The 26804-nt window shown below is 35.5% G+C and overlaps 1 protein-coding gene across 1 annotated transcript in view; it reads right to left on the reverse strand.

The window, feature by feature from the left end:
* LOC136027246 (brain-specific homeobox protein homolog) overlaps positions 1–25890 on the reverse strand; it is a 38471-nt gene extending 12581 nt beyond the window's left edge. The window contains exons 1-4 of the mRNA XM_065704316.1: positions 25788–25890; positions 21838–22153; positions 8957–9141; positions 1019–1133 (exon numbers count right to left, since the gene is read on the reverse strand). Coding sequence (XP_065560388.1) covers positions 1019–1133; positions 8957–9141; positions 21838–22153; positions 25788–25877 — 706 coding nt within the window. The 5' untranslated portion in view covers positions 25878–25890. The remainder of the gene's footprint in view (positions 1–1018; positions 1134–8956; positions 9142–21837; positions 22154–25787) is intronic.
* Positions 25891–26804: the final 914 nt, after the last annotated feature.

The raw sequence follows: 26804 nt of genomic DNA on the forward strand, positions 1-26804 counted from the left end.
CGCTGTACACTTCCAAGTAACCATTATTATATGTAAACACTGGCCGAAGTTTGTAACTTGCAGCCCCTCCCCCAGGGACTGTGGGGGAGTAAGTAATTCCCAAAGACATAGTTATTATGGTTTTTGACTATGCGGAACAAAATGGATATCTCAAAATTTTGATCCGTTGACTTTGGAGAAAAATGAGCGTGGGAGGGGGCCTAGGTGCCCTCCAATTTTTTTAGTCACTTAAAAAGGGCAATAGAACTTTTCATTTCCGTTAAAATGAGCCCTCTTGCGACATTCTAGGACCACTTGGTCGATACGATGACCCCTGGGAAAAACAAAAACAAATATACACGCACCCGTGATTTTTCTTCTGGCAAAAAATACGAAATTCCACATTTTTGTAGATAGGAGCTCGAAACTTCTACAACATGGTTCTCTGATACGCTGAATCTGATGGTGTGATTTTCGTTAAGATTCTATGACTCTTAGAGGTTGTTTCCCCCTATTTTTTTAAATAAGGCAAACTTTCTCAGGCTCGTAACTTTTGATGGGTAAGACTAAACTTGATTAAACTTATATATTTAAAATCAGCATTAAAATGCGATTCTTTTGATGTAGCTATTGATATCAAAACCCCATTTTTTAGAGTTTTGGTTGCTATTGAGCCGGGTCGCTCCTTACTACAGTTTGTTACCACGAACTGTTTGATACGACCAAGGTAAGTGAAACTGTCGACCTGATCAATCTTTCGTTGGCCAATGTCACCTTTTCATCTTCACTTATTTCTAGTCTTAGCCTTTAAGAAAAAAAAACTTTGAAAGCTTAACTCGGCTTAAGATTTTTTGGCGTGGAGGAATTACTTTTAATATTTCGCCAAAGTTTGTAGACTAAAAGAATTTGACTATGGAACCAGTTTTTAGACACAAAAGCTACGGCAAATGGGGCCCCTAATTTTCAATGGAAAAGGCATATAAGAGAATTTTTTTTTGGGGGGGGAGGCATGGCCCTATTTTTCATAAATAAAAATTACCATAGTCTGACAGGTCATCTGTATCCTTTTGTATATTATAGGATTCTGCATCATCGCCTGTTTTACGTAGCTGCTTTTTGTGCTTCATTCTTCGGTTCTGGAACCACGTTTTCACCTTGAAAAATATTATAAAAATAGTAGAAAAAAAGTTGTTTTTTTGCTTAAAGTATAATATTATATTTTGATGGTTTGAAATAAAAAGAAAAATATAAGCAGTAATATCATATCAAGTTTTTTAGAATGTGGAGTGTTGATTGTTTACGACGGTAAACTACTAAGTTCATGACAACGTGAATAGCTTTGCATTTTTCATCATTATTGCACAGTAGTTTCAGTTTTGTTGGTAATTTTGGTTTAAATATAACCTAAAGAAGAAACTTCTAACCTACTTCCCCTTTTGTTTATGCTTTACAATATTTTACTTTGGGATAAAATCATGTTCACGATTATTTAGATAAAGACATATTTTTCATGCGTCAAACTCTTTTGCGACGGACCCTTATACCGTCGGAAATTTATATGTGGTTTTAACAGGATTTTCTGAAAATTTATTTGTTTATTCTGTTTTGTATCTTTTAAGCTATATTACACTCATGGTAAAGTTTTCGTTACTGAATTACATTTTAATAAAGTAGCTTTCCAAATTTAAAGATTTTTTTTTTTAACCACAATTTCAGTAAAAGAAAAAAAAAAGTCCATCAAGTTTCAATTGAAAGCAACCGTGAAAGATTTAGTATTAGACATAAGTGCTAATCTTAGCGGAAACTCTCGCCAATATGACAAAATTTCCACACAGTGAAAATTGTAGAATATGTCAATGCAAAAATTGAATAGGAATATGGTTTGTTAAATTTCTGAGTCAACACCAAAGTTGTATAGTTTCAAACTCTCGGCTCTATTTATTGTAAAATAGAAAATAAAATTAACAAGGTAAAATGCTTAAAATTCTTAAAGTTCCTTGAAAGCATATTCCATAGGTATTTTATAGTTGAAATGAACATAAAAATCTGTATGTATGATTTGTATAAAAATCAGGTCTTTAAAATGGACGAAAAGCTCAAGATTTGAAAAACGTTTCCGAGAAGTGTTATAAATGGGTTATCAATGGACATTCTATTGGACAACCAGCTTCGGTACTAGACGAACCATGGACATAAAAGCTTTTGAAAAAAGAAGAATTTTTAATTCTTCTATGTTAAAGAGTCAAACAGGGCTAAAAAAATAATAGAGATATACTCATTATACTTTTCTTGTATCTGCATACGTAAGCCCAACATAAATAAATGTGCCTCTTTGAAAGTTATTAAATAGAAAACGAGTTTTTTTTTAACTGAAAGTAAGGGGTGACATTAAAGCTTAAAACGAACATAAATTATTCCGTATGTTAAAGGGGCTGTCCCCTCCTCAATGCCTCACTCTTTGCGCTATTGTTTTAAAAAGTTTTATTGGGAGAAAGAGTCAAACTTAGCGTAAAGAGCGGGGCGTAGAAGAGGAGATAGTCTCCTCCTCCTATTGTTTTAGTTTTTATTGTTTAAAATAGCGGAGTTGTAAGAGTCAAACTTTAGCGTAAGAGCGGGGCGTTGAGGAAGGGAAAGCCCCTTTCATATACGGAATAATTTCTGTTCTTTTTAAGTTTTAATGTCACTCCTCACTTGCAGTAAAAAAAACTTTATTTTTTATTTAATTTCTGAACATTTTTGAATTTGGCTCACTGTACATGAGTAATTAAAACAAAATTTGCGCATTAATTTTGCTTTTTTTGGCTAAATGGCTTTTTCAAAATTTTGATCAGACGACTTTGAAAAAAAGGGATGGGGGGACTAGTTGCCCTCCAATTTCTTGGTTACTTAAAATTCCACTGAAACTTTTAATTTAATTCAAATTTAGTTCCAATTCTTTAAGAATGACCTCCTGAATCACAAAGGCCGTTTTATTAGAATAAATAGCTCTTTTGAAATTATTAAAAGTACTATAGCGTAAAGAGCGAGCTATTGAGGTGGGGACGGACCCCCCCCAGATACGTTATAATATGAGTTCGTTTCAAATTCTGATGTTGCTCCTTACTTTCAGTTGAAAAAACTTTTCCTTGTTTTTTTTAATAATGCTGGAAAATCCCGCAAAATTTCCTTCATGGAAATTCTCTTCCCCCATAAAAATTCCTCCATGGAAAGATTCATCCACGTAACCCCCTCCTGTGTACCCTCCAAAAGAGAAAATACCCCCTGAAAACGTCTGTATACTTCCCAAAAACTAATACTATATGTAAACAATGGGCAAAGTTCATATCTTGCAGCCCTTCCCCTGGGGACTGTGGTGGATCAAGTCGTCCTCACAGACATTAAGATAGCCATTTCGTTCCGTAGTTGAAATGTCTAGAAATTATGTATTTGAAAATGACACTCCCCCTACAGCCCCCAGGGCAAGGGTTGTAAGTTATGCCCTGGGGGCATATAAGGTTTATATAGTTAGAGTGATCGTATAAAGTTCGGAAGGGGGGGTCATTGGATTTCTAATCAGAAGTTTAAGTGCCTTTTTTTAGATTAAGAGTAATGCGAGGGTGGATACCCCCCGCCCCACACCTTGTATTCTCACAAAATGCATCTGATAGCAATTTTGAGATGGCCATTTGTTGTCGTAGAAACTTCGAAGAGGGCTCATCGATTGAAAATTAAAAGGGTTAGTGCCCTTTTTAATAGTCGAAAGTAATTAGAGGGCAAACAACCCTCCTCCCACGCCCACCATTTCCCCAAACACATCTAATCAGAATTTTAAGATAGCCATTTTGTTCAACATAGTTGAAAGGCCTGTAAATAATGTAGGCTATTTGAGGATGACAACCCCCCTACAGCCCTCAGGGTAAGGGTCGTAAGTTATGCCCTGGGGGCATATGAGGTTTATATAGAAATAGTTATGGTAAAAACTTTGGGGGAGGGGGTCATTGGATTGCTAATCAGAAGTTTTGGCTCAGTTTTGAGATTCAGAGTAATCAGAGGGTGGATACCGCACCCCACACCTCGTATTTTCCCGAAATGCATCTGATTGAAATTTTGAGATGGCCATTTGCTGTCGTAGAAACTTTAATAGTCAAAATCTTTAATAGAACTTTAATAGAAATTTTAATATTCAAAAGTGATTGGAGGCCAACTAACAACCCTCCCACGTCCATCATTTCCCCAAACATATCCAATCAAAGTTTCGAGATAGTTATTTTGTTAAACATAGATGAGAGGTCCGGAAATTATGTCTTTAAGGATGATACCCCCCCCCCCACCACAGCCCACAGGGCAAGGATTGTAAGTTATGTCCTGGGGGCCTATAAAATTTATATATAAAGGGTGATCGTATAAATTTGGGAGGGGGCTTCTTGGATTGGTAATCAGAAGTTCTAGTACCCTTTTTAAGATTCAGAGTGATTGGAGGGTGGATAACCCCACCACACCTGGTATTTTCCCTAAATGCAACTTATAGAAATTTTGAGTTGGTCATTTGTTGTCGTAGAAACTTCGAAAAAGGTTCATTTGATTGGTAATTGAAGGGGCTAGTGCCCTTTTTAATAATCAAAATTGATTAGAAGGGAACTAACCCCCCTCACATGCCCACCATTTCCCCAAGCACTTCCAATCAAAATTTTGATATGGCCATTTTGATTAATGTAGTTAAAAGGTTTGGAAATTATGTCTTTGAGGATGGCAACTCCCCCGCCTCTCTAAGGGCAAGGGTTGTAAGTTATGACTTAGGGACATATAAGGTTTTTATAGAAAGGATGGTCGTATAAATTTTGGAGAGGCTCACTGGATTGAAATTCAGAAGTTCTAGAACCCTTTTTAAGATTCAAAGTGATTGAAGGGCGGATACCCCCCCCCTACACCTCGTGTTTTCCCAAAATACATCTGATAAAAATTTTGAGATGGTCATTTATTGTTGTAGAAACTACAAAAAAGGTTCATAAGATTGGAAATTGAAAAGGCCTTTTTAAATAGTCAAAATTGATTGGAGGGCAACAAGTCCCTCCCCTTGCCTCGCGCATCAGTTCCCCAAACACGTTGAATCAAAATTTTGGGATAGCCGTTCTGTTCAGTGTAGTTGAAAGGTCTGGAAATTATTTCCCTGAGGATGAAACCCCCACAGCCCTTAGCGTAAGGATTATAAGTTTTGCCTTGAGGGTATATAAGGTTGTTATGGAAAGGTTAGTCGTAAAAATTCCAGAGGGTGCGTTTGATTGGAAGTCAGATGTTCTAGCTCCCTTTTTAAGAGTCAAAGTCATTCAAGAGAATCATTCATCATTCAAGAGAATGGTTAAATTCCATTTTTTAAAAAGGAGAGAAGTGTGATAAGAAGAAAGGGTATTTATGTATTTAGTATTTAATATTAATTATTTTGTTTTTACCCCCCCCCCCCAAGGATTTTTTTCTTCTTCTGTTTTTGGGGGGTGGGGGAAAGAAATGAAGAAATGATTTAGCAGATTCATGGTGGTTAGAATTGCGGCCACAGACAGGACTCTTTTGTCGTAAGATTTGTCGTTAATGGTAAATTGTTTGTTTAATTTATTTGTTTTGGATGAAAATAAAAAATGTCTAAATGTCTAAAAATGTCAAAAGTGATAAGAATCAGTTGCCCCCCCTCTCTCTTCTACGTTTGAATTTCCACAAATGCATTCGATAAAAACTTTGAGATAGCCATTTGTTCAAAAATTGTTCAAAGATCATACAATAAGCCTTTTGGGGTGGACAGAATCCCCTAGAGTCTGGGGGTAAGGGTTGTAAGTTATTCCCTTGGGACATATAAGGTTTCTATGGAAGGGGTGGTCGTGTGAACTTTAGAAGAGGCTTATTCGATTTAGAATGTAAACTTCTAGTTCCATTTTAAAGGTCAAACACAATGGAGAGCAGCTAGACCCTCTCCCTGACATCCTCTTTTCCCAAAACACATTCAATTGGAATTGTGAGATAAGCATTTTGTTAACAATATTCCAAAAACCCTATAACAATGTGTTTAGGGTGGACACGATCCCTCAGAGCCCATGGGCAAGTGTTGTAAGTTTTGCCCAGGTTTTTTGCCCATAAGGTTTTTTATGGAACGGGTAAGTGTACAAACTTTGGATCGGATGGAGCTCATTTATTAGAAGTCGGAAGTTTTAGTGCTCTTTTTAAGAGTCAAAAGTGAATGCAGGGACGTCAGACCCCCCCCCCCCAAGCCGATCATTCCCGAAACATATATGATCAAATGTTTAAGAGAGCTTTTTTTGTTCAGCATTATTGAAAGGTACAGAACTGGGGATGTCAACCTCCCCACAGTCCTCAGAACAAGGGCTGCAAGCTAGGCAATTTGTTCATTGGTTACACAAACTATATGTTATTTAGAAAGGTATACATGTTTGAATTTAACTTACGAAAAAGGTTAAGAATATTCTATTAGATTAAGGATATTGTATGCTATTAAAACTGAGGTTGTTCAGGCAATAAATTTGGCATATGTAGAAGTAGTGATGCCTAAGGCACTACAGACTATACACCTGTCTTTACACCCTTAGGCACTAATGAGTGCTAACTGTCTTTGGGCACTAAAGATTGCCTATATTAAACTAGAGCATTGATCTACTTACATAACAATCGTAAAAGAGAGATACCTCATCAGCAGAATCGGTTTAGCTAGTAACTAGATCCGGTGAATGACCTAAATATTCCTTTCTGGGGATGATTTATAAGGTAAAGTAAATAGTTCCATATGATTTCAAATTAGACTAATAAAATTTATGACATAGTAATAACTTTTACTTAACAGTAACTATATCATATGCGTCGTGTAACCGCTTGTATCATCATTTTCATGGGAATGAGTGCTTATATCTATAATTCTTTTAGAGGGAAATTATGATCGTCCATATCCCAGTGTCAAAGGGCCCCAATGACTCTCCCACAAATTTTTGCCTACTTTTTTTGAACTTGTCTTTTATTAATTTTAATTTTTTATTTTTTTATTTTTAGCCTTATTATTTTGTTTTACTTAGAAATTTTTTCAACTTTTTTCATGTCTTAAAATGACAAAATATACTTAAGAAAATCACTTGTGATATTTTCAGAATACAAAATAGAGGCAAAATTGATATGTTAATCGTGTTTTTTCCTATTAGAAAAATAATGTTTGTATGAACACTTTTCATTTTTTTGCTTAGAATTTTTGGGACCGAATATTTTGGACGTATTTTTCAGACTCAGAATTCTTAGGCTATTAGCAGCTGGTTCTGTCAAGTAATTTTTGGAATATGACACTAGTTTGTGATATTGACAAGAATTCTAGCAAAGTATTTCCAAATCGTGTGTGATATTATCAAATATCTTGCACTACCTTATCAAAATCTCACCTGATATAACGAGAATCCTCTATTGTACTACTGAAACCTCAAATGGTATTATCCAAATCAACACACAAACACACAAAGACAGACATAGAGATAAGCAAACAGTAGATCAAACACATAGGCAGAGAGAGAGAGAGAGAGAGAGAGAGAGAGAGAGAGAGAGAGAGAGAGAGAGAGAGAGAGAGAGAGAGAGAGAGAGAGAGAGAGAGAGAGAGAGAGAGAGAGAGAGAAAGAGAGAGAGAGAGACAAAAAACTCATACAAGCACACAAAGTCAGACACGCAAACAAGCAAAGATAGATAGAGAGACAAACAAATACCCACTCAGACAAACGGACACAGAGAGTGAGAGAGAGAGAAAGAGAGGAGAGAGAGAGAGAGAGAAAAAAAATACTTACAAATACACACCGAGTCAGACACAAACACATAAAGAAAGACACGGGGACAAGCAAACATCCATTTAGACAGAAAGGTGCAGAGAAAGAGATAGAGATAGAGAGAGAGAGAGAGAGAAAGAGAGAGAGACAGACGAAAACACATACAGACACACAGTCAGACACACAAAGAGAAGCAAGCAAACATCCCTTCAGACACACAAGCATTTAGCCCGATAACCAATTGCGCGATCACTTCATTTGCCAAACTATTTTACAGGGTGTCATTCTGCCAAAAGGCACCCTTCTAAGGTGGCATTAAAATCACAAAAAATACCAAGCAAAAGTCTTTTTTTTTCGCTCCAAAGTTGCTCTTTTTACCTTAAATTTTCTTTACCCCAGTTTACTCTCAATTGGCTCAAATAAACAACCTTGTGTTTATATCATCCAGTACGGCACTAGCCTCTTACAAACTTACAAAAAGGTTTTTCATTTCCATTTTTTTTTACTTTTTGGGTTCAATCGTTTTCCTTTTTGTGTTCAGTCAGAACCTTCCCTTATTGCACACCAAAAGATAATATCTAGGAATGAAGGTCAAACCAAAAGTAATGGTAAAATAATCTTTAATTGAAATGACATTAACGGTATTATTTATGCTCAAGCACATAGGCCTAAGTAAACAATAACAAAGATTCAACCGAATTCTGCTGCAAAACAAAAAAACAGCAAGAAATTTCACCAGCTTATTGGCCAACTAGACTAGGATTGTATCTTTTTCTAACACTTTATTATCTTAGATATATATATATATATATATATATATATATATATATATATATATATATATATATATATATATATATATATATATATATATATATATATATATATATTTCTATATAGGTCTAAAGAATCGTGGGCACAACATTTTTCTTGGTGTTATAGGGGAAGAGGGTAGTACGTTTTTTTCAGAAAAGTGTCATATTCTTTCCAAATACTGCAATTTTTTCCAGTTTTGTATTTTGTTTTTGTTTTCTAAGACTAAGGGTGAGGGAAGGAAAGAGGCACCAATATACTTGGAGCCTCCGACAAAAAGATATATTGAAATAAAGCAAATATAGTGACCGCGTGATAAAAATTTTCAAAATACTGTATTTTTCTTAAACTTGGGTTAGAACAATATTTATACAATTTTACTTGTGCCTTACCTGAGTTTCCGACAAATTTAATACATTTGCTAGTTCTATTCGTTCAGGTGTTGACAGATACCTTTGGACTTCAAATCTTTTTTCTAAACCATTCAGCTGCTGATCCGAGAATACAGTCCGTGCTTTCCTTCGACGACCATGTTTTGCACTGGCATCCGCAGCAAAAAGTGCACTAAACGGCAAGCCTAAAAATGTTTATATGGTATAGATTACCTAATCTATATATATAAATCTTATGTAAAAATACCTAACTTCATGAAAATAACAAATTGCGTTTCGTGCGAATGTAGCCTATCAAATGCTTGTTGAAAACTAAATTTTATTCATCCTATTAAGGTGCACATATTAGAGTGCACCTGATTAACATCGATCTACATCCTGTATTAAACCAAATTAAAAGAGAGAAATAAACATATATATATATATATATATATATATATATATATATATATATATATATATATATATATATATATATATATATATATCCTAATGCACGAACAGTGAAATAAATGTATTAAATAAAAAAAAAGTTTTTTGAAATGAAAGTAAGGAGTGACATTAAAACTTAAAACGAAAAGAAATTACTCCGTATATGAAAGGGGCTTTTCCTCCTCGACACCCCGCTCTTTACGCTTAAGTTTTTTATTGTTTTAAAAAGTAGAGTTGCGAGAAAGAATCAAACTTAAGCGCAAGGAGCGGTTTTAAGTTAATGTCACTCCTTACTTTCATTTTAAAAACTTTTTTTTTATATAATTTCTGAAAGTTTTTGAATTAATGCATGTCTGATTTTGGCTCTCCGTACATATATTATTAAAATGAAATTTGCATGTTAATTCTTTTTTTGGCTAAATGCCTTTCTCTTAGTTTTGATCAGACGATTTTGAGAAATAAGGGGTGGGGAAGGAGGCCTAGTTGCCCTCCAATTTTTCGGTTACTTAAACAGGCAACTGGAACTTTTAATTTTTAACGAACGTTTTTATTAGTAAAAAATATGCGTAACAAGAATTAACTTACGTAACAAACTTTTATATTCTTGTATTTTGATTATAAATATGAGGGGGTTGGTCCCCTCGTTAATACCTCGCTCTTCACACTAAATCTTAAGTTTTGTCCCAATTCTTTAAGAATGACCCTGAATCAGAAAGGCCGTAGAATAAATAGTTGAAATTACTAAAAATAATTTAGCATAAAGAGCGAAGTATTTATCTCCTTCTAAATACCTCGCTCTTTATGCTAAAGTATTTTTAGAACCCCTCATATGCGTAATAATCTCTGTTCGTTTTAAGTTTTAATGCTTTTCCTTACTAATTTTCATTGAATTTCTCTTCCCTTATGAAATATTTCTCCAAGGAAAGTTCCTCCCATGTAGCCCCCTCCCCTGAACTCCACACCCAAACACAAAAATCCCCCTGAAAACGTCGGTACACTTCCCAATAACCATTACTGTATGTAAATATTGGTCAAAGTTAGTAACTTGCAGCCCCTCCCCCAGGGACTGTGGGGGTAAGTCATCCCCAAAGACACACTTATTATGGTTTTCGACTATGCGGAACAAAATAGCTATCTCAAAATTTTGATCCGTTGACTTTGGGAAAAAATGAGCGTGGGAGGGGGCCTAGGTGCCCTCCATTGAACTTTTCATTTCTGTTAGAATGAGCCCTCTTGCAAAACTCTAGAACCACTTGGCCGATACGATGACCCCTGGAAAAAAACAAAAAAAAAAAACAAAAAAAAAAACAAATAAACACGCACCCGTGATTTGTCTTCTGGCAAAAAATACGAAATCCCACATTTTTGTAGATTGGACCTTGAAATTTTTTCTACAGGGTTCTCTGATATGATGAATGCGATGGTGTGATTTTTGTTACGATCCAATGACTTTTAGGGGATGTTTTCCCCCTATTTTCCAAAATAAGGCAAATTTTCTCAGGCTCGTAACTTTTGATGACAAAGATTAAATTTGATGAAACTTATATATTTGAAATCAGCATAAAAATCCGATTCTTTTGATATATATTTTAGCATCAAAATTCCGTTTTTTAGTGTTTTGTTTACTATTGAGCCGGGTCGCTCCTTACTACAGTTCGTTACCACGAACTGTTTGATTGACTGAAAAAGAGAGAGACAATTAATCAGGGACAACTCTTAATAGCATGATCACCCCTTGCTTTATTTCTGATCTTTAAAATTACATTTTACCAGTTAGAAGGGAGAAAACATTTTTGTTTATTTACTAGCACAGTTGGACCATTTTTTTTTTTTAGTAATTGTATTCTACTATTTAGTCACTGGTAAATATTCTAGGGCAGAAAGATTATTATTCACCAGTCTAACATTGATACTTTGTAATTTGTACTAATAAATATCGCTTGTGAAAACTGATGTGGGAACCATGTCTACCTTGGCTCCAAACAATCAAGAGTTGCCTTTATATGATAAATGTCATTCTATTACCTGTAAACGGGTATCCGAGTTTCTTTGAAGATTTGACTTCAAATAGACCTAGTTAGATAAAAGAGCTTACAAACTGAAGCTGATTAAAATATAGAACCTATGTGTTATAATTTTGATTGGAATTTCCAAAAATTCAATATTGCATTAAAGTGGAAATTGTAAAAAGTAAATTCTATGCTAATGTTAATTGTGTTGCGAGCGCCAACGTTGGTTCTGTCCTTTTTTCCGATACTGCATAAAAGTTTTGTTTAGGCCAAAAAGAATACTATTCGCTTGTCCTTGCAGCGTGGACCTGCAGCGTGGAAGCTAAAGTGGAGATTTATAATCGATTTCAGAGAGGACTGGAAAGACTTGAGAAAAATAGGAGCTTCTTAGGAGGGTGCAAATATGAGGCTTCGAATGGATCTGGACGGAGGAGGATCGTGCGTAGCTGTGTTGGCCTCATGGGGCTTGGTGCTGTATTGAGTTGTTAGCAGTAGTAGGAGGGTAAGGCAAGAAAATCAACTTTTGACCTAAGAGGAATGCAATTTTAATTTAAACATGATCAATATAATCCCTTAGGAGCTGATAAAAGTACATAGCATTATTTTTTTCCCCACAAAAAATTGCTTATGTATATACCACACTCCTGAAAGCTTCAAGGGTCTCAAAATTTCAGTTTTACGGTACACTTATCAGGAAAAAAATAGTCAGATTACGACTTTGCACAGACACATGCAAGTCCCAATTTGATGTAAAAACGAGCTGGAGGTACCAAATTGTCCCGGTGCCTCTCTATCACCTTCCGTTTGTCCCCATCAACTTTTAGTGGAAAATTAAGGATAATACACGTCGTTCAATTCAGAATAAAAGAAAACTTTTCAAGCCATATTCATGGAGGCGAAAAGTTCCTCTGTGACCATTCCAAATCCCCCACTTCTTGCCCCTGGCCCTTGCACAATCAGCTTTTTTTCTGAAGGTAAGTATGTTAAACACTGTTTAAACCAGCTTTTACCTGACTAGAAAACTAAAGGTGGCCAGTAGTCCCCTCTACAACCTCGTTTCCCTCCCACTTCCATCTTTTTAGCCAATGGGTGGGTGTGCTGTACCTCATTCGTACCGGGATGACGCAGGAATTTTAATATACATGACCAGAGGGCAAATGTGGGACAAAATACTTCTTTAAACAGCACCGCCGTCAACATTTTAGTGAAAATCCAGGGACTTGGAGCCTTGTTTGAAAAAAAAATCACGTAAGGATTTTCGGTCAGTATAGTTAAAGGTAAAAATTGGATTCTGAACAACCCGTCCCCCACCAAGCTTTTGTGGAAGGGCAAGCACGCTCCATAGTATATGAAGCGGAATCATGCAAGGATTTTCAACCTATTGGATGAAAAAAGTGGACCAATGACAGCCCAACGCCCCCCTGCCTCTTCCCTTGCCAACTTTTCACGTTGGTACGTTCTGCCTTATTTTAGCTAGAACCACTCAAAGGTTGTCGATTGGTATGATTGTAGAGTGAAAGAATCAGAGACATGCCACTGCCTTCCACTTTTTTTATCGCTAAACGTAGGCGTGCTCCATTTTTTTTTGAACTAGGAATCATTCAAGGATTTTTAATCTCAGTCATTTTACTAACCAAAGCGGCCCAAGACCCCCCAACACCTTAGCGCCTTTTAAGACAAGAGTGCAGGATTTTTTTTCTAGGGAGGAATAATAATAAAAAAGCTGATTGGTGATTTTCATAAGAAGCACGCAGAAATTCAGAAAACACTAGGATTTCATGTGGCCTAGTCCCTCCTGTTCAAGTCCCCATCACTCCGATCTACACAGTTTCTTAAAAGAAACTGTGCTCGGCTATTTTAAAAAAAGCTCGGCTTTGTTGAAATTGAAAACTTAAATTATTTTCGTTCTATACGCTTTGAACCATAAATTGGGCTTTTTGCCCCTCCAGTGCCCCACTCATCTTCCCGCTAGATTTTTTGAAGACTTGCACGCGTTGCATATTGTTTGAAGCGGAATCTTACAAGAACTTTTAATATGTGTGATTATAATCAAGATAGCCCTTGGCTCCTCCATTAGCACCCCCAACTCTAGGTTTAAAGATTTTTTATTTTGTTAACCGGCTTGAAATTTATGGAGGAAGTACGTTGGGCAAATGGGACATGATAGTAATAGTACTCAGTGCCTTCCTCCCCCTCTCTCTGATTTTTTTACGAAGTACTCATATCCAATTATAACTTATTGGGGCAATTAATTTGGCTGAGGGAAGCTGTGAATAGATTTACACCAACCTTTCGTGTTAAAGTGCCCATACTTGCTTAAAGTTTTTTTTAGACAAGTAACTACCGCCAAGAAGAATAAAAAAATCGTTAAATTGTAGATTGATGACCACTACAACCCATGGCTTAGGTTTATTGTACATAAATCTACTAATTGATCTTTCTTTTATTCGCTTCTGATATATTTTAGGCCAGGAAAACTTATAATGCAGCTTAATGACGTGTTTTCATGATTATTTGTGAAACACGACCTATCCACTATCTTGAACGTAATGGGTGCCTGTCAGACGAAACAACTCCATCGAATCCAGGGACTCCGATGGGATAATTTTATGAGTAATGAAAGGCTCCTTGTCCTTATTCACCAATCTCCATTTTCAACACAAATTGCCCAGCGAACTCTTAGATGGTATGGGTATCTCCTTCAAATGCCACCAACAGCCCCTGCTAGAACTAAAGACGGCTTTAACCCCCTATATCACTTGGTTGGTTACGCCTGAAGGGTAAACCTCGGACTATATGGAAGGACAGCCTTCAAAAGTTCATCAATATGGTCGATGTTGCTACTGTCGAGGGCTCCTTATGGTGGCAGATAAGTCCTCCTTGAGGAGCAAAATTGCTATGCTCTATACACCACAAACTATGCAACAGGAACCTTAAGTCAAAGTAAGTCAAATTTGTGTGGTGATCCCTCGGTGATAGACAGAGCCAAATTTTTCTTACCATCCCACTCACTATGTTTTTGAGTGAATACGACGTGGCCTTAGGTCGTATGTACTCACTTTCTTGAAATTAAAATATGGATTCGGGCTAGGATTTATGTTTTGGAAAAAATTAATACAGCATCAGCTTATATGCATGGTGCATTTCAAAAGTACATGGTGTGTTGACTTGTCGGACTATAGAGAATATTTATTTATTTAATCTTACAATAACAGCGTATTTGTAAACTGTCTTTAAGGAGGTGCAAGTCGTATTCTCCCTCGGAAAATTCCAACTGTAAAGTCCCCCCTCCTGGAAAATTCACCCCGAAACCCCCCCCCTCCCTGAAAAATTCCCCTCGCAGGAAATTCTTGCTGTGGAAAATTCCCCGGAAAATTCGCCCACTGAGAAATCCCTCCCTTCCTGGAAAGTTTCCCCATGTGAAAAATTACTCCCAGTTCCCGTGAAAAATTCTCCTACACGAAAAATTGCACTGTCATAAAGAATGCATGAACGAACAGAAATTATTCCGTATATGAAAGGGGTTGTCCCCTCCTCAATGCCTCGCTCTTTACGCTAAAGTTTTTTATTGTTTTAAAAAGTAGAGTTGTAAGAAAGGAAAACTTTAGCGTAATGAGCGAGGCGTTGATGAGGGGACAATCCCTTTCATATACGGAATAGTTTCTGTTCGTTTTAAGTTTTAATGTTGCTCCTTACTTGCAGTTAAAAAAAACTTGATTTTTTTATATAATACGTGTATGGACTATGTGAATTCTCAAACGCGCAACAGTGCAGTATTGCATCCTCTGCAAATGGGAAGCTCAATATGTAGTTTTATTACAATTTCAAATCGAATGGTTATCATATAATTTTTAATGGATAGCAACTTGGTCCTCCATCATAGAATAATCATAAATATTATCATTAAATCATAGTTTGGTGCCACACAATGGCAGAAAGCGTCATTCTCCCAAGGCACATTATTTTTGGTCACTTTAAAAGAGCTCTAGACCTTGTTATATCCGTTTGAATAAGCCCTCCCCCGATCTTCTAAGACCATCGATCCAGTTCGATCACCCCAGAGAAAAAAACTGCAAAATAAAACAAAAATGATAAATATACATCTATCATCTTTCTTCTCGGAACTAAATGCAAAATTCCACATTTATGTAGATAGGAGCTTGAAACCTCCGCAGTATGCTTTTTTAATATGCCAAATCCATACACTTGCCTCTTTGGGGGTCAAGTCAAGAAAAGTTTTTAGTTTCTTAGTGTTTGATCTGTAATATTAAACTTGATGAACTTTATTATTTGGAATCAACAAAAAAGATAATTCTTTTGATGTTTTATTTGTTATCGAACTTACTATTTTTTGTAGTTTTGGTTATTATTGACCCGAGTCGTTTCTTACTCGGAGTTTCTTATAACTAAATATTTGATTTTACACCACATGTTCTCTATGTATTTTCGAATATAGGTAGAATATTCCGAAATCAAATCTTTCTTTCATTATTATTATTTTTCTCACTTACCCTTTGGCTGGTCAAGTTTATATATGGGGAAGCTTTTATTGATGGGGAAGCTATTTGGGGAATTTTTCCAGGGGTAATGTTCCACGGATATGAAGTTTTTGCAGTACTCTTCTTCTGGGGGGAGCCTCGGGGGGTATTTCGAGGGAATTATCTGTCGGAGAGTATTCCAGGGAATACACTAGACTCCCTTTAAGGAATGTGTACCATTTTCTTATAAGGAGTTGAATTCTTCTGCCGAGGGGATTGAGAGGGTCGAGAATGACAAGGTTCAACCGAAAGCATAGAAACATAACCAAAGAGCTACTCCTGTAACATTTTTGTCCGTGAAGCCAATCAAAGGCTGCTGCGACATTTCACTTTGTACAGTAGCGTAAATCTAATTTTTTCAGTTTTGAAACCGAAAGCAATTTTCATAAGAACTCGCGTTTCATTTCACGCAAATCGGAAAACACTCCGAAGAAGCAGCTGCACTTTGAGGGAAATTATAATGGTGAACCATGTCTCTTGATTTTACCGGCTGGGAAAAGTTAACCAACTTTATTCTGAATAATTCTGACTAAACTTAAGTCTCTTATATTTCTTAAGTTGAGATAATTCTTGATTAAATTTTGTATAATTTTCTACTAAACTGGACTATATATATATATATATATATATATATATATATATATATATATATATATATATATATATATATATATATATATATATATATATATATATATATATATATATATATATATATATATATATATATATATTTTGTTACTAGCTAAAATGGCAGAAATTAGCTGGACATTGCGTTTAACGCTGTGTCTGTGATAAGCAAATTCAACTTTTGAACGACTCCACCAAAAAGAAGATATTTTCATGGTGTTTTCTTTCTATAGTCAATGGCTCGATGACATTGTTCTCCTTCAAGTGGAGATTATTCGAACCCTTTTCTACAGAAATAAAAAAAGGTGTGTAGCCTTAGGAGGTATAACTAGGACACCTACTTGTACTTCTTATCAAATTTGATTGAGTTCTTGTACCCTCTTCAGCTACATCCCCCGATGAAAGTAATTTAGGGAGTAGTTCTCTCTCCCTTTCCACAGCGATCAAACCAGTTCAACATCCTCTTCAAAAACATAGTTATGTCACTACACCTTATTTACTGCTAGGTTTGGTTGAGATCGGACAACGGTTTTAGATATTCATTAAATAAAAGAAAAAGTTTTTTCAACTGAAAGTAAAGAGCCAGATTAAGACTCAAAACCAACAGAAATTATTATGTGTGTGAAGAGGGTTGCAAATCCTCAACAGCTCACTCTTTACGCTAAAGTTTCTTAGTACTTTTAAAAAGCGTCTTATTGTTCTATTAAACGGCCCTTGTGTTTTAAGAGTCATACTTAAAGGATTGGGACAAAATTCAAACTTTAGCATAAAGAGTGAAGTGTTGAGGATGCGGAAACCCTCTTCGTATTACGTAATAATTTCTATTCGTTTTAAGTTTTAATGCTGCTCTTTACTTTGAGTGGAAAAAAATTATTTTGTATTTAGTTTCTGATCGTTTTTTAAACAATACCAGGAAACCTGGCCCCACCTTCACGGAGAAACCCCCCACCCCACGGAAATATACTCTCAATAATTCAATCCCGGTGAAAGTTTACCCCGGGCAATTACTCTTAACCACCTTGCGAGGAAAATTGAGACAGAAAAGAGAAAGTAAGAATTTTATATAATAATTGTGGCAAATTCCCCTAGTGTATAACTTCCCTTGACAATTTCACTCCCTGGAAGCTTCCCTCCCAATGAAGTGTTCCCCGGAAGAAAAGACAGCATAAAATTTGCCCCTCCACCTCCCAAAAATGAATGGATACATCCCAATTACAAATACTATCCGTAATCAATGGGCAAATATTATAAATTAAAGACCTTTCCCCTGTGTCTGTGTGGGGTCATGTTATACCCAAAGGCATACCTACTGAGCCTTTCAACTATGATAAGCAAAGTGACTGTCTCGAAATTTTGACCGGAGGATTTTGTTAAAAAAGGGCCAGGGGAGGGGGCCTAGTTGCCTTCCAATTTTTTTTGTCACTTGAAAAGGGCATTAGAACTTTTAATTTTGAGTTCGAATGAGCCCTCTCCGAATATTCTAGATCCACTGGGTCGATACGATCACTCCTGGGAAAAGCAAAAAAAAAAGAAATAAACACGCATCCGTGATCTTTCTCCTGACAAAATATACAAAATTCCACATTTTTGCAGATAGGAGCTTGAAACGTATACAGTAGGATTCTCTGATACGCTTAATAAGATGGTGTGATTGTCATTAAGATCACTTAACTTTTAGGTGGTGTTTCCCCCTTTTTCAAAAATTCGGAAAATTTTCTCTGGTTTGCAACTTTTGACTAAGTTAATGCTAAACTGAATAGATTAAACTTAAATAGACTTTAATAGACTAAGACTAAACTTTATAAAATTGATGTATTTGGAAACAGTATAAAAAGCCAATTCTTTTGATATATCTGTCGGTATCAAAATTCCGTTCTTAAAGTTTCGGTTACTGTTGAGCCGGGTCACTCCTTACTTACAGTTCATTACCCCGAAGTGTATGATTCTGATGAAAGAATTTAGAGATCCGTTAGGTAAACTTTAGTACCGTTAGGTACCCTATGTTTCTAAATTTTGCCGAAATTTAAATATAATTGACGATTAACTCCTCGGAATAGAATCTGAAAAGATAATCTGAAAGGTGAGGATTTGTCCTTTTTATTAACCATCTGAGAATCCAGACTATGAATGAAAAAGCTCTCAATCATGACATGAATATTATTTAATCCGCTTTATACATATTTGTTCGTTCACTAACATTATTGTGCTCAAGAACTTAACTTTTAATTATTGTAGGCTACTTATATTGTACTCAACAATAGCAAATGGTTAGACGGTTGAAAACTGCATAATGCACTATATCAGCGCATGCACTGGGGCCTAATACTAAGTGTGCTTCTTTTAAGGTTGAGGAATCGTTTTATTTCTTATTTTTTATTTTTTTAATACACCAGGAACAAATAACTTCTGTAACTTATAACCAAGTAACTTCTCGAGCTTTTTATCGTGAAACATTTTGCAGATGAAGTTCCTTTGACGCATAAGAAAAATATATTTACAAATATATGATTTGTTCATTAAATTGTAAGTTTAACTTCTGAAGAGAAAAAATCATCACCAAACCCAATGAAAAAAATCGTAACCCAGGTATCTGTAATAAAACAATTGTGCTGTTGCATTGGTGACTTCTCTTTTCATTATATATATATATATATATATATATATATATATATATATATATATATATATATACTAGCTGTTGGGGTGGCGCTTCGTGCCACCCCAACATCTAGTAGGTGGGGGCGCTTCGCCCCCCCAAGCCCCCCCACGCGCGTAAGTCGTTACGCGCCATATTAGTTACGTGCCACACAGACACGTCACATTGTCTGTCCATATAAATTGATTGTCAGGTTTACCAACTCTTGAACATACAACATAATAATTGTCCATGGGAAAACAATCCGTATTCAGACCTATACCGCATTTTTCTAACGATTGCTTGCCCTTGAGCTTTGTTGATGGTGATTGCTAAACGAACATTCCCTGTGTCCCCGTCTTCATTTAAATATCCCCCTGTGCCCCCGGCGTCCCCGTTGTAGTTGTGTCTCTGTGTCCTGGTCGTCATTTATATTCCCTGTGTCCCGGTCGTCATTTGAAATCTGGTAGGCATTGATGACCTTATCCAAGTCAAAATCCCTAACCCAATCATCATCGCTATCATTTTCAGTTTTGATATGTTTTGACTCTCGCTGTCCAGGTGGATTTTCATCTAACTGCGCGGTTTTGTGTTCTTTAGCCACAAGCCTGTTTTCTTGCTGTTCTTGTGATTCCTCGGCTCGCTTTCTTTTCTTACTTTCTCTATCAGCCGCAAGCCTGTTTTCTTGCTGTTCTTGTGATTCCTCGGCACGCTTTCTTTTCTTACTTTCTCTATCAGCCGCAAGTTTTTTGGCATAGACTCTTTGAGCAGCTTCCTCGGCTGTTGTCATTGTAGGTTCTTCAGTCATTTTACAATTAAAAATTTCTCTTTCAACGATCTTCTTACAATTTTAAATTTGTCTTTGAACGATTTTCTTAAATACCTGTGTCCTGGTCGTCATTTATATTCCCTGTGTTCCGGTCGTCATTTGTGTCCCGGTATCCCAGTCTGTAATTTCTCTTTGAGTGTCCCGGTCGTCATTTATATTCCCTCTGTCCTGGTAGTCATTTGTGTCCCGGTCTGTAATTTCTCTTTGAGTGTTTTTTCATTTTAGTTTTTTTTTAGTTTTTTACCTTTTTTTCTTTTTTCAGTTTTCTTTTTCTTCTTTATTTTTCAGCGTCACTATGAAATACATATCGCCGAACCTTTGCTTTTTAACTAAAATCTGCTAGGCATTGATGACCTTATCCAAGTCAAAATCCCAAACCCAATCATCATCGCTATCATTTTCAGTTTGGATATGTTTTGACTCTCGCTGTCCAGGTGGATTTTCATCTAACTGCGCGGTTTTGCGTTCTTTAGCCGCAAGCCTGTTTTCTTGCTGTTCTTGTGATTCCTCGGCACGCTTTCTTTTCTTACTTTCTCTATCAGCCGCAAGTTTTTTGGCATAGACTCTTTGAGTAGCTTCCTCGGCTGTTGCCATTGTAGGTTCTTCAGTCATTTTACAATTAAACATTTTTCCGTCCACGATCTTCTTGCAATTAAAAATTTGTCTTTGAACGATTTTCTTAAATACTTTTAATGACGTCATCGTCATAACAAACATGACGATAACTAGCACGACATGATGACATGACGTCACTCGACAGATAGACAGACAGACAGACAGCTTATATATATATATATATATATATATATATATATATATATATATATATATATATATATATATATATATATATATACGTATTTTCGGAATTATATTTTTTCAATACAATACCGAAAGCAACTCTTCTCAACCTCCCACGTTCCAGTTCGTTAGCTTTATTTGAATTAATAGGTGGGCAGAGGTCAAACGCATTTGGAGAAATGAACCTTGCTTTATGCAACTTTGGTAAATTATCGTAAAATGGATTTAAACCGAATTCACCTGCGTCTCTATTTAAAGCTAGGTTTTTGAATCAAATTTTCTTAATTTCAATCGTTTCCCTAAGAGTTTACTTTATACCTCGGTCCCTAGAAATCAAAGAGACTTTATCGAACAAGATCAAATGATCTAGAAAATCAAAAATCTGTTCCGATAGATCTGACGTGAAATATGCAGGTTTGGAGTTTTGCTTTAATGCCAACGAAATAGAGTTTTGATGTTGTAGCAATCTCACTTTTAAATTCTGGATAGTACGTCCCACATACGAGCTTCCGCAAGTACATGGGATCTGATGTAACCCACCTTGCTTCTCTATTGAAGTCCGATCCTTTCCAGAATTTTTAAAACTACCAAAAGTATTACTACTCCTTAAAGCTGCCATTAAACCATCGCATCACAAATTTTCTTAAGTTTTTACTTAGCCCTGGAACATATAGTAAACAACAAAAAACATCCTTCTCTTCAGTTGTCTCTAAGACTTCCCTAAAAATCTCTAGAAACTTAAAAAAAAACGAAAAAAGAAAAAAAAAAACAAAAAAACGATACATGCTCTAATTCTAAGTTAATGTCTGTCTCTTAAGCTAAACTCTGCACATTAGGGGCCAACCTCTTCTAGAAGACAAAGAAGTAAACACATATCAGTGTCATATTTGCAAAGTGTAACCATTTAAGAGAAATACCTAGTTGCCTTTACTATGGGCTTCACTTTTCGTAATTAATCACGGAAATATAATCTTGTAATGGCTCAGACAATTAATAAAACAGTTTACCTGTTTGCAAGAACATGGAAGATGAGTAGTCTCTGCTAATGTCTTGGTGATTAGGCCCTGAGATAATTTGTCCATGAGAAAAGTATGGTGGCTGTGGTCCTAAGTAAGTGGCTGCAGCGCATGCCATCGCGGCTGCAGCTGGATTTATTGCTGAGAATAAAGCCAATTCATGGGGATAAGCTGGTGAAGAAAAATGCGGGTGTTCAAGGTGTCCAGCTGGAGATCCGGTTCGAGGTCTGTCGTCTAAATGAGATGTTGTACAACTAATTGGTGACACTTGATTGTAGGATACATCACTCTTGGAAACTTTTACTACCTAGAATGTAAGTTCTTGTTTTTTTTCTTCTAATAAAAAAAGGCTTTGAAAATTTCAAGCGTAAAATAATTTTACAAGACATTGTTGTTTAACAAGAAATTGTTATTGTAGCCAAAAAACAATCTCCTTCGGTTCTAAGGCCTCCTTGTATTTTGGGCTTTCATTTCCTTTTTTGGTTCTATTTTTAAATGAAAAGTTGTATTTTCATTTCCTTTTTTTTATAATAGGGTGATATACTCTTCGCAAAGGTGCATCAGTGTATACTTTCTTCCCCTGGTTTCTATGGTACAATGGGAAATTGATCGTATTTGACGAAATTGATCCTATTTGTTTCATATGACACCAGCCACTTACTTTGTCGAAACTATTATGTTTACACTGCCGGTAAAAAGCAAGTACGAGTACTTACTTGCAAGCAAGTACAAATGCGATGCGAGCAGAAGAAGATTGGACTGTAAATGGGATACAGATATGTCGTCAAAAACTACTGGAAATCTTGTTTTCATTCAAGCAAAGTAACAGCAGGTCGTCCTTCTCTGGGTTGGGAGGATGTCATAAATAAAGATTTAAAGGAAATGGGAACTTCCTGGGAGGGTGTAAAGAGGGAGGCTTTAAATAGATTAGGTTGGAGGAGGAGCATGCGTAGCTGTGTTGGCCTCAGGCGGCTTGGGGCTGCAGTGAGTTATTAGTAGTAGTAGTAGTAGTAGTAGTAGTAGTAAAGTAACAAAAACAGTATTCTATTGATAGTCTTTGAAGCTCTTTGGGTTCAGCAGCTATCATTTGTTACTATTACCGTGTGACGTTCCTTTTCGTTATTTTTTTTTCGTTTCATTGAAACTCAACTGTATTAAGCTCAACCTCGTTTAACTCAACATCGTTCAATTCAATCCTCGTGTGTCTAAATCCCAATTCAAATTAGCCCCTGCATCTCAATCCCATGCATTCCAGCCCCATCAAACACAACATCTATTTTGCTGAACATCCATGAAATTCAGCCCTGCGTATACCACTCTCACTAATCTCAGCCCTCTTGAAATAATCACCTATAATTCAACTAAACCTTTCTGGTACTCGACTTCCATTCAAATCGCAAGTCTTGAGCAATGCAACTGGGAAATTTAACCCAGTGGTCTTCTTGAATTGTTTCAATCTGGTTTTCTAACCTGGTTTTGTCCAATGTAGGTATAGAGGAATATTTTGACTAGTAGATTTTATGATAGTGTGTAAGAAAACAATATTTGATGAAATCAAAAATACTTTTGTCATTAATTAAAACAAGTTTTCCGAAAACATCTTTCAAGCAAAAGTAAAAAGCCATATCAAAAGTTAAAACGAATAGATATAAAGCCATATAACAATTATTTAAAAGGAACAGAAATTATTATGAACAAATAAATAAAACATAAGACAAACAATAATTACTAATACCAGATCGAACAAAAAGACAGCAGATAATGACTGCTAGGCCAATAGATAAATCCTGCTACGTAAATAAATTAAAACGAATAACCAAGTCAAACTTGAAGTAAGCACAAATTACCACAAATAAGAGCAAGGCTACCAACCCCTTAAACTCTTTAAAGGCCAGGGTGTCCTTTACGCCCTTGTTGAAAGCAAAAAAAAATCTAATATATCTTTCATTTATATACTGTGGATAGATTTTATATATTTTAAATACTCTTTTATAAATTACAACATCGGAAAATGAAAATTGCTGATACTTCTTGGAATTAACATCGTTAAATTTAAAGAATATAGCCCTAGGCTATTGGTATATAAAAATTTGCTGTTTTTGTTGGTTTTTATTATCTTTCAATAGTTATTTCTCGTCAACAGTTGTTTAATTATTCCAAGTAATATATCTGAAAAGAAACAAAAACAAATCACTGATGTTTTGCTTGAGATCCAGGATCACATCTAGCACGTTGCACCAATTGGAGGAGGGGATGATAAAAGGGGGTATTTGGTATTCTAGATTTTACCACTATATTTCGAGAAATACCTTTGTTAGTCGTATTGTCATTGAAAACTACATTTTTTTTGTGGATTTTCATTGAAGGAATCAAAAGAACAGAATTGCCGCCCTATGATTTTCAAAAATATATTCACTAAGAAATATTTTAGTGAATTGGTGCCACATTCTTCAGTAATTAGGAGATTTGGTATGCAACTATATTTGGTATGGTACAGGATGTTATATTTGGAAAGGGCGCTGAAAGAAAGGTGAGATGGTATGTTCATCAAATTTACCTCAAATTTACTGTGAAATGTCCGATCTAATTAGCTTCTAACCAGAACTAGTTATAACTTATTCAAAGACCGGCCATAAATTTATGCAATAAAGCTCTCAAGTGATGTGTTTTATTAATTTTATTTGAGTTGTTACATGTCTAATTTGAAAAAAAACTTGAGTTAATCTGGGAATGAACTCCATGAGGCTGAATCGAACAAAGATTGAGTTGAATATGATTGAGTAGAACGGAGTTGTCTTGAGATGGGTTGATTTCAATTAGGATTGAATTAAATAGGTATTGAGTTAAATTGGGTTGAATTTAACGGAGGATGTGCTGAATGGGGGTCGTTTCGAATGAGAGCTGACTGGGGGTAGCGTTAAATGAGGGCTGAGGTAAAGGGTTAATTTGAACGGGGTTGAGTCACTTGCACAGTATTTTACGATGACATTCAACTTGATTAAAACCCAATATCAGCTGGAATTTCAACTTCAACTTCACAGCTGTTTTAACATTTTCTTGAAAAGTGTGGTTATTCTGAGAATTTGTCAAAAATGTTAATGTTTCAACTGGTTGTTTACATAGTTCTATGAAAGGGGTCACACCGCAACATTGTTCGAACAATTGTTGAAGGCTATATTTTTAAATGTTCTTGAACCCTATCTTTTATAATGATATTTTTGTGTTTAAATGTATTCGTGAATCATTACCTGAGTGTTATACTGAAATTTTTACACGTAGTTTTAATTTCCATCATCACTCGACTAGCATTGCTGCTAGTTTTGCGACCTCAGGTTTTTACAAAGCGATAGCTTTTTTCTGTAAGACATGTTAGCCCTAAGGTATGGTAAGCTATACTTAAGGATGTTTTTTTTACTATTTTGCGTCTTCGACATCCAGTTAGGCCGCAAATTTTTATTAGGATGTAAAATGTGTTTATTTTGTTTGTATTTATTTATTTTAAATTTTTTTTCTTTTTTTGGAGGGAGGGGGTAAGGATGGCTAGTAGTGACTGTGTATACAGAGTTTTTTAAAGAGTGATGTTTACCCATACCAGTTCATATACTTTGAGTTTGTTTTTCATATGTTTATTGCTTTTAATAAACCGCAATTTAAATTAGATTTCTGTGAATGAAATGTAACTGTTAAGGTGAAAACTTAATTAGTTTTATCTATTATTATTATTAGTTTTATCCTTGCAAAAAAAAAAAAAAAAAAAAAAAAAAAAAAAATCTGTGTGACACCACAATTGAAAAAAGGCTAATTTATTGCACAAGTGAAAAATTTAACCGTTTTTGTTTATCTTAAAACTAGCATGGAATAAAAATCAAATCTTTGCGACAAAAATCCTTAATCGATATGTATCTACCTCTATATTTTAAAATATGTATGCATATCTATACCTTAGATGACTTGAAAAGTATATCCTCAATAAGGAAAGAAGATTTTTGGCTATCTTTATGTAAAATTGATTCATATAGCTTTTGACTCATTTTAGACACAACTTGATTTAGCAAGACCAACTGCTATACTCCTCCAACTAGCTCAAGCGTATGAAATATAAATTTTATCCCCCGTATCCCTGAATGTTCACCAATCAGCACGTTTTCTCATTCCGTAAAATGACTTGATTGGCTCATAGGAATACTTTTACCCCACCTTTTCCCATAGGTCTTTGGTAATATGCTGGGGATACCTCAATTTCCAACTCGCTAAACAAGGTTGAGCAATGCTTATTAGCCAAGTAATGTAATTAACGATTCGGAGACCTTTTGTGGAACCTAACAATTTAGTATTAATTAGGGAAAACAATGACCAGGGACAATATTGAAGACGAGAGGGAATTAAGGACAATTTACAGCGTCGCATATGACTAAGGGGTAAATGAAAGGACAAATCGACAGCATTGTCACGTACTTCTTTGTTTTCTTGAAGTTATTATATCAAGGAGGTAACTCGATTTAAAGATAGAGGGGAAACGAATTCTGAATAAAGTGTGATTCTGGGAATGTTTATTAATTACTCTATTCATATCGTAATTTGTAACCGATTGCTTCATTTGTGATTGAATTACCAATAATGTTATTATGGCATTTTTGTATTTAAGTAAGATAAATCGAAAAATGTAATCTTGGTCAGTTTGTGAACAAATGTTCTAAAAAGAACATTTGCCATGTTCTTTACCATGTTGATATGGTGGATAAACCATATCATGTTTACCATGTTGATAAACTTGGATTACCATGTTGATAAACTTTATATTTGTTGGTAAAATTAACAACCATAATTCACATTCCCGAATAAAAGTCAACTTCAAACATTTAATCAGAAGGAAACTATCACGACAAAAAAAATGTTGTCACTATACTTCTCGGCTCAACAACAAAATATCTTTTTAAACAGCTTTTTTGGTCTTCATG

Source organism: Artemia franciscana, chromosome 5 (assembly GCF_032884065.1).
Source record: "Artemia franciscana chromosome 5, ASM3288406v1, whole genome shotgun sequence".
NCBI classification, from domain to species: domain Eukaryota; kingdom Metazoa; phylum Arthropoda; class Branchiopoda; order Anostraca; family Artemiidae; genus Artemia; species Artemia franciscana.